The sequence below is a fragment of the Cinclus cinclus genome, chromosome 1 (assembly GCF_963662255.1).
Source record: "Cinclus cinclus chromosome 1, bCinCin1.1, whole genome shotgun sequence".
In the NCBI taxonomy this organism is placed as follows: Eukaryota; Metazoa; Chordata; class Aves; order Passeriformes; family Cinclidae; genus Cinclus; species Cinclus cinclus.
Genome location: NC_085046.1, coordinates 132288639 through 132304628, shown reverse-complemented (window position 1 = coordinate 132304628; position 15990 = coordinate 132288639). Strand labels below are relative to the sequence as shown.

At 36.1% G+C, this 15990-nt stretch overlaps 1 protein-coding gene across 41 annotated transcripts in view; it reads right to left on the bottom strand.

Annotated features, from left to right (window-relative positions):
• The window catches only part of RIMS2 (regulating synaptic membrane exocytosis 2), a 449594-nt gene that overhangs the window by 251300 nt on the left and 182304 nt on the right, over positions 1-15990 (bottom strand). For all 41 annotated transcript variants that reach the window (XM_062490879.1, XM_062490968.1, XM_062490936.1 and 38 more), the window contains one exon: positions 2568-3493. In XM_062490879.1, coding sequence (XP_062346863.1) covers positions 2568-3493 — 926 coding nt within the window. The remainder of the gene's footprint in view (positions 1-2567; positions 3494-15990) is intronic.

Genomic DNA, 15990 nt, shown 5'->3' with positions numbered 1-15990 from the left:
GCTATCCATGGTCACCTCCTCGCAGCCCAGGACCCCCAGCACAGGCTGGGAGCAGGCACAGTCAGGACCAGTCACATCTTCCCCCAGTTCAAGCAGTTGCTCTTCTCTTTTATGTAAAACCAAGGCTATCCTCCACATTGGTTCCAGCCTCAGACCACCACTGGGCCACAGTGAATATGTCATGACTAAAGTGCTTACTTTGTAATTCAGTCAAGTACTTCAGTCAGTGATTCAATCAAGATTAACAAAGCGTAGTATGGAGCATTATTTTTCCTGCAAAATCTTTGCAAGGTTTTGAAATTAATTGGTATAACAAATATCTAACTTTATTCACTACCTCAGAAATCAGGACAGACACGACATTGTCATTAACTGTCGTTGTCAATAAGAATGTTTTCTTTGACGCTTAAAATGCAGAATTATTTAAATGAAAGCTGTAAGTTTTGTAAGATCATTATTATGACAGAGAATCTAGAATTGTACAGCAAGTATTAAACTCCCATCTGAGGGGAGCAGAAGGCCCAGTACATAGACCAAACCCACTTCTTGGCAAAGTCTGGTGCATCCCTGAGAACAAGCTGTGATGGGAAAGGTTCCTGTCCTGGAAAGGCCCTCAGCCATTACAGATTTTTCAGGTAGGGAGCAACGTGGCAATAAGTCCATGAGCAATCAAAGAGAGACATCAGAGCTTTAGGATGATGGGTTAACAATCAGGAGCACAAGTGGGCTTCTCCTCTATTCTCCCAGTTGCAGGAAATGAGAAGGGAAGAGAGGGACAACCAGCAGATCAATGCTTGACCCTGAGCCTGGTGTCACCAGCAGAATTTTGCAGGTTTTTTGATCGTGTTTACAGTGTACATGACACCAGGCCTGCTGATGACAAATGGGGGTCACCTGTCCCAAAAGGGGAAAAGGATTTTTCTTGAGCATTAGCAGGGCTCATGGAGAAAGCTTTAAACTAGGTCTGAAGGGGAAAACTGGATGAAAAAAAAAAAACAGATGAAACCATGAAACCAGATTTGTTACAGATAAACCAGGCAGCAGCATTCCAGTGCCTGAGAAACACTGTGCTAGTGGGATCCTTCATTCTGCTGTCTCCATGGAGGTAGGGGATAGAGAGCCATGCAGCAGCAGATCTAAAGGTTATTGACATGTTAGAAGCCATGGAAGTGCTAAATTAGTGGTAATCAATAATCTTACAGATATTTTCCAACCTAAAGGATTCTATGTTTTTATAATCCTAAATGTATATGCTTTGTGTGTTATGTGTACCAAAAATATACTGTTGGTATATTATTTTGTATATTACACTTCCTACCCTGAATTGCCTTATATAAACATCTTGTCACTACTTCCCATGTATTGATTGGTCCTATTTTCCTCAAGGTTGCTTCTAAGAACAAAATCATGAACACCATGAACTCAGTATAAGTTTTTTCTACTTATCAAAAACACTAAGGGGGTAAAGGTTTCAGCAGAGTTGTTTCACATAAGTATATGCAACTGTCTACTTTGACCTGGTGATATTTCCTTCCATTCTACACTATCTTACTCCTTATTTATCAGACCATGGCTGTGGATACTGACATATGAAAATTCAGAGTTATTTCACTTACTCAAGTTAATTACTTGCTTCAAAATCAATTTGACAGCAATATTAATAAGAGTAATAAGTAGTAGCAAATTTTCTATTCCCAATCCACAACAGCAGATGACCATTCAGGAGAAGTAATAAAGGTTCACTGGTATAAGAATAATAACTCAAAAACTTATACAACATTCAAGAAGGTAAGCAAATAATACTCATTTGACTGAGTTTAAACTCATGGCCCCCTATACTTTCATATTTATAACAGAAATTATCTTTTTATAGGCTCAGAAGTAATTCCAATCCATCGCAGTTTACTTTCTGATATTGGAGTAACTCCAAAAGTATTTCTAAAAAGCACAAAAACCAAAAATCATCATAGCACCGCAAGAAAAAGAAACCTCCATTGGTTTAAACCACATCAGTCATTATAAATTTGACTCAAAACTTCAATGGGTTAACTTTATACATACAGGTCTTTTTGCAGATCAGACATTCTTTAACCTGCAGCAGACAGCATAAACTGGCATAAGGTCTGTATCGTGTGCTTGTTAATTCAACAAAAACACAGTCATGCGCCCACACTTGATCCAGATCAAATATGCACTCATTGTGATCCAGGAGCACGCAAGTCTGGTATTAATGGACATGAAACCATGGCCTTGTATGACAGCCCAGCTTTAGACACTTTGCAGATTTCATTGACAGGTTTTTCAGTAGGCATGTTTTTTACCTTTGAACTTATCCAAATACTTATAAGAGCTGTGATTGTTTTTTCCACATAAATCATTAAATGTATGTAAATGAAACACAAAATCAGAAAAAAAAACCCAATTCCCATCACTACAAAGATGAGTCATCAGTGAAGGGCTGTAGATGTGTGGTTGCAATCAATTTAAATAGCTAAAATACATGTCCAAAGTAATGGAAACCAAATCAAATCTATATACTGAAACAATCAAAATCTTAGAACTCTTACCTTTTTCACTAACACTTTCACTTTCAATCTCTACATCATCACAACTTGTATATTCTGGAGTGGATGCCAACTCTTCTTCTGAGCTACTTAATGAAACCTGGCGCATTTTACCTCCTTTTTTCGTTTTATGGGGCTTTGGTGGTGGAGGTCTGACAGATTCAGACTGGTCTGAGCTGAGTGAATCATTCCGTAACATGGTCTCCATCTTTTCACGTTTTGTTTTCCGGACAGCAGAACTGGGATCCAAATGGTGCTGTTTCCTTAAAGAATCAGAGCGCCTCATGTCTGGTCTTTCCAGAGGAATTGGACTCCTCCTAGGTGTAGGAGGGCTATGATTTGTGGTCCTCTGACGATTGGGACTTGGTCCCTGAGCCTCTCGAGTTCTTTCCATAGAGTATGAACGTTGATTTTCCATGGCAGCCCTGCGCTCAGATACTGATCTTTGTCTTGACGGCCGTTCCATCCTGAGCATGGACATCCGAGAATCTTCCAGCTCTGTATTTGCCAGTGAGACATCGCTATGTCTCCGTTCATGACGGGCTCGGGACACTTCGGCGTGGATACGCATTTGCTCCTCATATGGCTGTGGCTTGACTGGATAACGAGCCAAATTAGGATCACTTCGGTATCGTGCCTGGTACTCCTCTTCCCTCCTTTGCCTTTCATATTCTTCCCTGCTTTGTGCATCTTCTTCTTCTACCGGATACTCCTTGGAACGCCTGCGGCTCCTTCTGCTGGAATCTCTATAATCACCCAGTTCAGGCTCTTCATATAACTGAGGCCCACGCTGTGACCGCCTATCTGAATAATCTGATGGTGACCTGGGCATCGCACTGTCTGATGTAGCATACTGTGAATATTCGTCTCTCTCGTCCCTTTGGTCGTATCTTCTGCTCTGTTCTCTTGATATTGAAGGGCTTCTTTTCCTAAATAATCATGGTAAGAAAGCAGAAAGAGAATTCTGTCAATATTTTTTATAGCACAAATATACAGTTAATGCTAGTTAAGAGATAAAATGGCCAGCTGATGGAAAAGAAATCTGTTCATTGTGTTTCTTTGTGAATGTGCTCTCACATTTTTTGTACTAAATTAAAGGAATTAAAAAAATGTTGTAGCAAATTAAAGGAAGTATGTCGTGCTATAAATCTGCTTATGGTGCACAGTTTGAATAAAAAACAGATTTGAAGGAAAAATGCTAATACGACTTTATAAAATATAGAATAAAAATACTTAGGCTACTTTGTAGTCATGACTCCTTTACCAGTACCAAAATTTCATAATCCTTTGTAATCATTTTACAATATAACTTGACCATAAACTTCTATTTCATAGTGTTTTATAATCACCATGGAAATTTGGGCTAGAAGGATCATTCAGATTTTTTACTCTTTTAGCACCTTTTATTGCTCAAAACCACACATTTCAGTTCCCACAAAACTGTAATTTGTGCCAAGGGCAGAAAAACAGACAAAGATTCAATGGCAGAACTTGTCTAAATCAGATGAACTCAGAAAACAAACTACTTTTTTGTGTTGAGAAGGGAAAGAGTTTCATAGTGCTGCCTGACTTTAGAAAAGAATCCTTCCATCTCTATAGAGATGGTAGCAGTATTAGTTCAAGCATTTGAGCAAGACAAATACCAGAAGGGAGTTCCCGTGCCACATAAAGCATTGACTCTTTGATGTCATTGACACCATCTAGCTATAGACAACTACTGAGGCTTCAGAGGAAGGTGGAAAAATAATTAACAAATATTCTTTCCTGACACTGAAAAATGACAGATTGAACCATGTGATTCATTTATATGTAATATTTTCATAAAGTGCATGTCTGGAACATATGATATATGTTATGTTTTCTGTTTGACACAACATTGCTTGCTACGTGATTAGAAGGGATCAGTTAAATAGGAAAAAAGCCAACAGAATCTTAAAATCTTGCCTTTATCAATCCTTACAGGGAAATAAGCATGTAAACTGATACTTTCCAGACACATCCTGATTCATGCTTGGCTTTTCACACTACACGGATCTGAAGAAGTTAACCTGCAGGAAACTGGAGCAAAGATCCCAGAAAAAGAGACTGAGGTGGGCCTTCTCTGGGATAAGGTAGACCAACTCAAACTTTAAGTAATAAAAATACAAATGAGAAGCTATTTTTGTGCTGCTAGTCCTTCCTTCCTTATATTAAATTCTACTTTTATTATTAAGATCCCTTTTGAAATGTTTTCTACACTCACAAAATGACCACTGATTCTGAAGGGCAGCCTTGCAGGCAGCAGCCAGAAGATCCTGCCTAGTGTTTAGAAGGATAGGAAAAAATGGTGAGCAAATACAAAGCCCTGTTGTTGTCACAGTTTTCCTAGATGAGGAAACACTTCAGCTTAATGGAGGAGAAAGAGGTGCCCTTGGTGCCCAGGAAAGTATGAAGGGCTCTGTCTATCTGACAGAAGAGAAAATGTGAAAAATTCTTTTCACACCAGAAAGCAAATGCAGTCTCTGCTCAGCAAGGGAAACCACAACTGTCAGTGCAGAGTGTGCATGGCATGTGGGGTGACTGGCTAACTGGCATCCTGTACTGTCTTAGGTACCATACAGAATTATTAAACTGTGCTTGAAAGATTTGGACCCAGTATTGCCTTGTAAATAGTAAAGTACTTTAGCTTTGCAATGGCATCTACAAATGAGAAAACTAATTCAATCTTGAAAAAAGGAAACTGTTCGTGTGAAGCATGACAAGTTCTGTAAGCATCACGCAGATGCTTGTTTGCTTACAGTGAACCTAAAATGTCTTATCTGTCTTGTTATAGTGGTGTTAGTACCAGCAGAAATTATAACCTCTGCAAGTTTCATAAAACCTCTACAAATTCTGCTACTGGGGACTCAACTTGAATCGCTGTAATGTGACATGAACAGTTTCATAAGGCTAAAACCAGGATGGCCAATGGGAAGGGACAATTACAAAACGGAACTACCCAAATGTAGACAGTTTGCAACAACATAGAAGCTTCATTAAGACAACAGAGATTAGATGCAGAAATCCTTTAAGGAAGATAAGTATTTTTCACTTAAATACTTCAGATGATAAAAAGCATGCCACATCCCAAAATAAGTCGTTCCAATAGTAAATTACCCAATCCCTGAAAATTTCTGTCATTGCTATAAAGAAGTGTGCATAACTTCCCCTCCCCAGTTGTGTCCCCTATATAGGAGAAATCTGCACTCATCAGACACAGGCATTCATTAATATTAATCTCACTGCAAGATTGAGAGAAATATGTGCACACTTGAAATGTACACATACTATACTGTTAATACTCATAGTGTGTATATTTAGTCTGTGTAACCTATGTGACTTCAGAGCCACAAATTTGATCCTTCAAAGCATTAAAACATTCTAGTACATATGGTCTATAGATCAACTCCAGGATAAGCAGTGTAACACACAAAGCCATACAGATTCTGGTTTGACAAATCCCACATGTGCCTTGGAGCAGTCTGAGTGTACACGTTTCATTATTAAACATCTACATACTTGTATCTACAGCAGTACAAACAACACAGCAGTAAGAATTGGTTTAGCTACAAATAGAAGATTATATAAACATATACAAAACGTGTGTGTGTATACATATAAATAAATTAATATATCACTCCATGTCACAGTGTCCTCATATGGATGCAATCCTCTTCTGATGATATTAAGGCTATAATGTCATGGGAGGAAGACTGAGGGGGAATAAAAAAGATGGATTTCTGTGTAAGTAAAAACATTATTTTAGACTTGTTTCTAAGGAAAATGTATTTCTATTAAGGAAACACATCATCAGATGAACTGGCACATGACTTACTAAAAAATACACCTATTTTTTCTAGCATTAACTATGTTAATGAGAGGAGGATGTGTTGATTTAGCCTTATATTTTTATACCACTTGCACAAACATTTTCTTACCTCGTGTGCTACATTTACTACCAACTGTCATTTTCCTTCCTCCATTTAAGACATAAATATAGGAAACCATTTATGGCTGACATAAATGTGAAGAGCAGCTGGGTCCTCAATCTACTCCAACCTTTCATGAAGGAAGAAAAAGCTTTGCACAGCTGCCCTGCGTGTGGCAACTACTAGGGCACGTGCAAGAAAAAGGATCCACCTGAAAATATAGTTCTTTTCTTCAGAAAAAGCAGCCAGATGGAAAAACATGACTAATTTAATTCCTGGCCTATGTTGACTGATATTATCGAACCCCCTTTCTAATTAATTTCATTCCCGTTGAAGTCATCTAACTCCACTACTGAAGTTACTGAACTAACCAGAAGTTATTGCCCTGTCCATCAGAAATAAAATAACTGCAGCTGTACACCTGATCAGCCAGAAACCTCCTGTCAGGAGAGGGCTCATCCTGCCCTGCAGTTACCAGACCCTTAGTATTAAAGTCTGTCATTCTCTCTGCTGATCATCACAGCACAATTAGCCCCCCCTTAATATTCAACTATTTTTTAATTTTAAAAATACCTGCTATATACAGAGTTGTACAATGAATGCTATACATTTTAAATCAGAGTTATGAAATCACAGTAGGAGGGTACTGATGAAAACTTACAGCCTGTCCCTACTATGAAAAATCTGCTACTATTTTTAGATCACTAGCTAATTCTCACTCACCTTCATAAGCGCCTGTCTAATCCATTTCTCACCATTAACTACCTTAAAGAGACCTTAATAAAATCCTTTCATCAGGTACCTCCAGCTGGATACACCACACTTTTCCCGGACTTCCCTGGAACTTTAAAAGCTAAGCGGACTTTGAGGGTGTGATATGCACCCTCCAGCTGCCAGCTGAATTAAGCACTATATATCTCTTGTCAGAAGGATTACCACCTTTTCTGAAAAGACTATCACACCTTTTCTGAAAAACCCTCCAGGCCATTGTGATTGCTACTTGTTTGAAACAACCATAAAACAAAATCTGTATTATGGTTTAAAAACTCTAGAACCTGCAAAAATGTCTTTGTCAGGCACATTCTATAAATGGGATTTTTTTTTTCAGATACAGAATATGAAACATATTTTTTTCCTACTTATTACTGTATATTTATTTTTTATTGCAGTTTATCAATACATAACATTAGGTCTTTCAATACACAACCCATAACCCCACACTGATGGAAACCTTATTTGCAGTGCATTAGATATCATTAATATTATGGAAAAGCAAATAACTTGACTGTCATCTGTACTCCTGTTCAAAAAGTTAAATTATTCAACACCCCCACATCGCAATAGAATTAAGTGCTTAAAATATAACAAAGAAGAATATAAGACAGCTATTCAGTTTTGATGACTGTGATTTCCATAATGGAACTAAATATCTTGAAAGCCTTTGACATTTATTTGTATTCTTCCTGAAAGAGAAAACACTCTTCTGCTTTGATTTAGGATTTTAAAAAACTGGCCCAAATGTACTGCAGAAAAGGAAATTTTAAAAATTAAGTATCCGTCACATTTCAGGAGTCAGAGACATTAAAAAACATTGTAATATGTAAGTATTCATACCACTATCAAAACTAGATCTCAGACTGTCTTGCTAATAATCTTTTTCTCAGACTAATAGAATACACATTTGAACTGGAGAAGACTTCCATGAAAATATAATTCTAAAGTTGTGTTTTATTACCTGAATCAAGTTGCATTTACTTGAAGAGTATTATTTATCAGAAGCGTTGGGTCAATTAAAAAATGACAAGTTGAGTCAATTAAATAATGGTCTCAGTGGGCCTGAGCCATCAGCTACTTGAAAACTGAATATTGGCCATCTACTTGTAAGACCTAATTATAATTTACTAAACAATACTTCAAAATGTTGTCCTCTTTTTCCTATAATTTATCAAGGAATAAAGTTGAATAGAAAATTAAAACTGAAAATATCTCTCGTGCACATATTGTAATTTTGCTTCACTCAAAATATGATCCTTTCAATACATGAAAGAATAATTCAGAGAAGGTAAAAATTGACATTTTCCACCAGAACTTTGTCACAATAGCCATGCAACATACAGGGCTTCTTGTTAAAGACCTCAGCAAATACACTGAACACAGCTTCATCTCTCCTTTGCTATATGGCTCATCAGGGAAACTTTTTGTTGGTCCCTGGGTGATCATTCAATAATAGTTCTACTATTTGAAACTTTGTTGTATTCAACAGTCAAGGCACTTGTTTTAAAACAGCAGTGACAGGGAGCAGATAAAGCACCTTTCCAAGCAGCCCCAGGCTGCCAGGAGCTGAGCTGAGCTGAGCTGAGCACACTCTGAACCCCAAAGCCCCATGAGTGCAATGAACCCAGAAAACTTGATGTGCAACTTTAAGGTCCACTGCCTTCCACAGGGAGGGCTCTACTCTCTCATTTAGCAAAGCATTTCCACAGACTTCTTTTGCCATATTGAAAAACCTGCAAAATTTTTTTGGCAGTGGTTTTAAGAGTCTAGCTGGCAATTATTGAACTCTTCACTCTCTGCTTATTTTTTCATTCTTCTGCTTTTGCTGAGTCATACTGTGCAAGGGAATTCATTTTGCACAATCTTCAAAACACCTGTGACTCTCCTATTGAAAAAAAAAGGGATTTTTTGGACTTCTAAGCAGTTCCAGTTTTCACCAAGATCTCTCTTTACAGTTCCTCTATGCTGTCTAGTTTTATACTAGATTAAATTTATGATTTGTCAGTTCTCCTCTCCTTAGTTTCTCACCTCCTCAAAAAAAAAGATGAGGAATACAAGCAACCAGTGCACAATTCACAAATAAATTAAACAGCCTACTTTGATAAACAGAAAAGGTGCTTATTGCATTTGACCAGTATGGTTTTTAAAAAATTGTTCTGAAGTACATCTAACCCTCACATATCTAAGAAAACCACTGACGAAGCTCATGTGGGACAATATTTCATTCCTCATTTCAGCCATGACTTGCAATTTTATAGAAACCATACTTTGAACCATTAGAATACATTCCAGCTAAATATCTCCAAAGAATATGAATTAAGTTTACAATGATTATTAGTAAGTGTACTGAAGCATGAGACTGGTAGAGCAGATGTTGATCTCTATTAGATTTCATCTGAGAATATGAATTCACTGACTGCAGGCTTGAATCAACAGAAAGAAAGGAAATCTGTAGTAACAGAAGGTTAATGTCATTAAAGTCACCACTGATAACAATTTCACTTTGAACTTGACGTGATTGCACAGACATATGAAACTATGTGTTCTTACTCTATACAAGTAATTCAGCGAAAAATACAGCATTGCAGCAGGGGTAATTTTGATTTGTATGAGGAAAAGAGGTACAACATGGAAAAAACTGCTGAACAAAAGAGATGATTGTAAGTATCAGCTGCTAATCTACAAATATTTAGGCAATATGTTTGTTTCACTCTTTTTTTTTCCTTAAATCAAGAACATCACAGATAGGAAAAATGGACTAACAGTAGAAATTATTTTGTCCTCCTTTATTTTGCCCGAGTATTCAGTAACCCTTAAATCATATAATATTATTTTAGAGAACTGCAAACTGAGAAATAAAACAACTATAGTTTACTCTGAGTGTTCATTCAGATGTATTGATGAATGCTAACCTCTTATAAATAGGTTAAACACGCTAAGATTTTTCTTTATTTCTACTTCTGAACATTTTTAAAAATAACATTTTGCCAATTATTTCTACTTAATACATAAACAAGCAATATTGCACCTTTTCTTTCAGTAAAATTTTTTTCTCAAAAAAAGATAATAGTAAATTGATTAGATTGTTTTCAAGAATAATTAGTAAGAATAGGCATTCTCGTTATGTGCCTCAGTACTGACACTACAGAAATAATTTGCAGAAGGGTGGAATCAATTAACAGCTGTCTAACAGCAGGATTCAAATTAGTTTAAAACACATGGTGTTAAAAGACTAGTAGGTCACAGAAACACTACCATAAGAATATAATAGTCAGTATAATACTGAACTGTTACTAAAAAGCACAAATAATATAAAATAAAAGAACATTTCAAAATTCTACATATACCTATTTTTATTAAAAGAAATACAAGGTTTCGAGAATTATTTTTATCATAGAAAATATAATACCATTTAAGAAATTAGATTATAAGGAAGCAAAAGATTTTGTTAAAGATAATATTCGCATGTATCTGAAGCACAAGAAAATTTTTTCAGTACTTCCACTGAGTTTTTTACCGAAAGTTAAAAAAAAAAAAAAATCTCCCTAATCAGCCCCCAGAAGAACAACAAATGCTGAGCATCAGACATTGGTTTCATACAACACATTCTGCATCTTTCTTCCCTGCTTTACCTTTTCATCAGCCACTGCACATCTGGGAAGTAGGAAGCCTCGGATTCATGAGAATACATCAATTTCTGTTCTCGCTAGTGCTTTCATTTAATCCTCTAGGTTCAGTGAAATCATAGAAATGGTCTCTCAATTTTGAGATGCAATTTTTAGATATGTATTTTATAAACCCTTCCCTTCCACCAAAATGCACTTATAAAATATAAGGCATCTAGGAAAAAAATAAATAAAGTTTAGTATCTGAAACAAGAGCAATTCAAGTCAGAGAGCTGACCCAATGGGAAGCTATTGAGAGCATGAGAAGAGTGTTATAGTTTAATGCTGTTACCATGTGCTGTATATAGCTGGAGGTCAAGTAAGAATTTACCCCATAAGGAGGATTATGGTACTTAGCTGATTAGTGCCTTGCTACAGTACTATTGCCTACAAATGTACATGCTGGTCAGGACATTTCATTCAAACTATTTTTAAAATTGTGCAGGTCCAGTATTTCATGTTTTGTGGTACTAGTTCCAGCATTTTCTTCATATTCTAGGTCTCCAGTGAAGTTACATAATATCTATACTTTTAATTTGCAAGAAGTCGAATTTTGGCATAATTTTCAACTATTAGGCTAAAATAGTTGTGGCAACTATTTCAGTCTGATGTGCCACAAACACTGTAAAACTGAAAATATCTCTTCTTATATAGTTTTAAAAAAGGTGATAATTAATGGACTAATTATTTCCAGAAACAGTCAATCAAAACTTACATTCAAAATATGTTGAAAATGTGAAAGTAATAGAAAGTAAATGCATATCTTCATTTGCCTTAAATAATAAAGACATTTTTCTACAGTTTTCTAACTATGCAAACTAGAATACAAATATATTCTGCATAACATGAAGCACCAAATCTGACTGCAATATATTTAAACTATGATAAAGTAGCATGACAAGGGAAAAATAAAGACTTAGCAGAAACCTAGATTTTCTCCACTTCAATAACAGTGAGATCAGATTCCTAGGAAAGGTACTCTGACATCAAAGTTTATTTGCTCAGCCATCACAGAGAATATATCATAATAGACTTCATTTATACATAATTTCATCTGAGTCTAATCCTTTTTCAGTGTTTCAGTTTCTTACCACAGGGATTGTTCAGCAGGTGCTTTTACCAGCAGCTGAAAGTATCTTTGTTCTTCAAAGGAAACCTTTAAGTTTGATGACATGGAGAGTTTTCTTTCAAAGAAATACTCCATTATTATGTGGGTATTATCACCATTACATTAAAAATAAAGCTGTATCAATAATTACCAAACTAATATTGGTGACGTGAACTGTTATGTGAGACTTGTTTTCCCTAATAACATCTGGAGGCTATTTTGGACTGTTGAACTTACAAAACTGTAAGTTTACTAATGAACTTGAGTCAGTATATATTCTGTTTTTTATCTCTCTCTTCATTGTGTCCACAATTACAGTATAAATATGAAATCATACAATGAACTTTAGTTTTAAAATAACTCTGTGATTCATATTTCAGTCTGGAGAAGATTAAATAGATCGTACTGAGCTGTTTTGATGCCTCCATAAAAGAGCAAGTATAAAATAACTGCTGTGAAAATGTCCAGTTTCCTCAGTAATGGGAGGTAAAGGGCCATTATCAAATCTAGTGAACTAGATCAGTGGTGGCTCATCAGTGAATGATGGGCTGCCTGCACCAGCTTCTCCAAGACCAAGATGTCTGGGTAAATGTGTTCCTGCTAGGGAACATTGGCTGGACCACTATGGAATGAGACAGGTACATTCAATAGCTCTTGGAAATTACCAGGGTATACAAAACTTAAAATGTTTCGTTCAACTTTCATTCTCAACATATTGGTAAAATGGGATTAAAGGTCTTTATTTTAAAGTAGCACCTAAGTCTATCAGAGAAGCAGACCACAAGTTTAGAGAAAAATAAGTTGCACTTCTGTAAAAACTACAGCACCTATATTATGTATTGGACATGATTTGACAGTGTTTTTAAAGCAAAAGAACTTTCTCCACAGTAGTTTAAGCAGTGGGCTCACAATCTCCAGCTGTTACATACCAAAATGTTCAAGATCAAATGGTTATGGATGCCTAGACAGACCTCCTTCAGTTCAGACCCCTCAGGCAGGAGGTTAGGATGGAAACCATGTGTGTGCTGCTGGGTTTTCAGAGACACTGAAAAATTCCCCACCCCACTACTATGCAGTAAAAACCTCACATGGATAATAACAGCCTGGTTTCTGAAACAGCAGTAGGTCAAAAAGCCATCCTTAGATATTCAGTTCAGATCCCTGATGCAGGTATTTCTACCAGCATTACTTTGTTTGTCTGCAGTGCTGAGACCAGCTCTGGATATTCCACCCCTGTTACTCTCTTATGACCTGTTAGGGATGTCTGCTCTAGAGCAAGCCTTCCCTAAAAGAGGCTCTATATGAAGCCTTCTGAAGAAGAAAATATATTCATGGATGTTTTCAAAAATCCATATGGAAGATCACTAAGTACTCTAGAAAGTGTGTGGAAGTGAACACTAGGAAGTAAAAAGGGTAACCTGGCAGCTTAGCCGTTTCTATATGAAAAGGTGGCACCCAGTTAAGATGACAACAGTACAGATCACATAGAGGGAAACAGCAACCATTTCTAGCAGGAAGCAAAACACTATTGAACAGTCGTTACAGAACTACTAGAAACCCAATGGCAATGAAAAATATTCACTATAATATATAGCTGTGTTTCTTCCAAGGTAATTGTGTGGAAATCTAATGCAATTTATAATGAAACAACCAAAATAAACTTCATCTTGTAACATAAACAAGTCCATAGATGTATTCTACATTCTACTGCAATGAAGGTAGACTTAGTTACTCCACTTTTACTTCTAAAATAAGATGCCAGTTTTTTATATTCCACAGCATAAATGAAAGATCATTTTGTAATGTCATGCATGTATAAACATTCCAACTAATTAATGCTTTACAGTTCCTGTCACCAACATTATCTGCTTTAACCAATAAACTTGTTTTCAGCAGGATTCTACAAAGTCAAATGATGAAATTCTGGCTGAATTTTACGCTATGTATTAGATTTTTGATAAACACTGGTCACTTTTTCCATCAATCACAGAATTTCTAGAAAAGGCACGAGAATAAACAGAGGGCCTGTCAATACCAACTGGACTCAAAAGGCTAATAGCTGACAAACGCTGGGAGGTTTATACAAATTATACAGGTTCTCAGCACCTTCAATAACACAAGTCCAATACAAAAGTTACAGAAAACACTCAGCATCTCAGTCTTAAGAAGACTGTGATCAATTAGCTAAGGCAACACAGAAAGGAACAAGATAAAAGTAATGGATAAAGAAAAAGTAAATTAACGACTTTAAAACATTTCATGAACTCATGAAATCGTTTTTGAGTTTAATGATAACTTCATCACTCTCAGTACTGTTATTGTCACATTCTGGGGACCAGCAGTATATTTTAAGTTAAACTTTACTTTCGTTGTTGACCCAAACAAGAAAGGTTAAATGTTTGCTCACTGAAGTGCTTTTCAAGTAAGAGATCAGGCTGGGGAGCCAGGCAAGAGACTATAAAAATCATTCAAGATGCTTGAGTTGACAGAGCAGAAAATGCAATCAAGTTTCAGTAATTTAGTTTTTGTAATTTAAATGGTCAAAAAGGATAGTTGGACAGATCTGATTTTATAATTAGCAAAGAATATTTCATGGTATATAGTAATTTTGAAATGCATATTGACGTGAACTAACACAAAACAGTCACAATATTAATAGATTCATATATAATAATAAGAAGAGTAACCATGATCAAGTAGTTTGATTTCCTTCCTCCTGGATGCTTTTACAGAAATGAGATTAATGCCAGATATGGATGAAACTTGGTTGAGATGGAAAAAAAATCAAATTAAGTTCCTTATATTTGGTCTTACAGTGTGGCACCGAGCTCATTTACCCTCATCATTAGGGAGATATTTCCCAAAACAATAGATTAGATTATTTTGGTTTATATGGATGATATATTAAAAGCACAACCTAAAGAACTATTACATTTCCAGTAGCTGGCCATTTTCCTACTGCTGCAAGTCCTGTAGCAAGGCGAGAAAATCCAATACTACTCTGCTGGAATTTTGAGTTTGATGCATAAATACACAGAAATTTGGGGTAAAAAGGTGGAGGGAGAGGCAGAGAAGAAAAAAAAATGGATAATTATAACCATGTTAGAAAATACTTGCACAGCAGATAAAAAGGCATTTAAAATACAGGAAAATTCTTAAACAACTTATCATCGTCAATACTTCATGGAAAACAAAAGGTTTCCTAAGGTCAAGTTTTGTGAAAATTGGACTGAAAGATATTACTGGGGTAGAGGTTATTGACATCACTTCTTCGGCGCCTTTTTGCTTTTTTTGACTATTTCAGTATCTTCAAAAACACATTAGAAACTGTCTGTGAATGGAGAAGTCAGAGGCAGTTGCTGATCAACAGAATGAAGGCTAAAAGCTTTAATTAATGATACAGAAGCATTCTCTAGCTAGCATTTGCCCAATATTATCAAAATATCTGGCACATGAGGAAAAATTTCACTTTACAAAAACTGTAAGAGTATTTGATTGGTTTAACTGAAAGTTGAAACTTTACCTATGACTTCGAAAGGGCATTCCATGTTACAAAAATACAATATTAAAACATAAAATTAGTTTCAAATATAGAGGGACATTATGACTTATTTTCTCTTCCTCATTCATTTAAGCTAAGAGAAGGGAAGCATTTTATTTACACTTTATGATGTAAAAGTGCCTTGTCTTTCATGACTGTTTATTCTGCACTTGCTCTTGTGCCTTTCCTTGTCTGTTCCACCAGACCATTAATCACATACAACAAAGTTACATTGCACCAGCATTAGTTAACTGGAAGAGGATAGCTCCTCCCAGTGCAGCATTCCCAGAGACCTCCAGAGACAAGTGCCAAGGTAGATTCACCTACTCTGCTTCAACATTAAGGTAATGACAAGTGGAAATTTTCCACACTGAAATATAAGAAAAAAGCC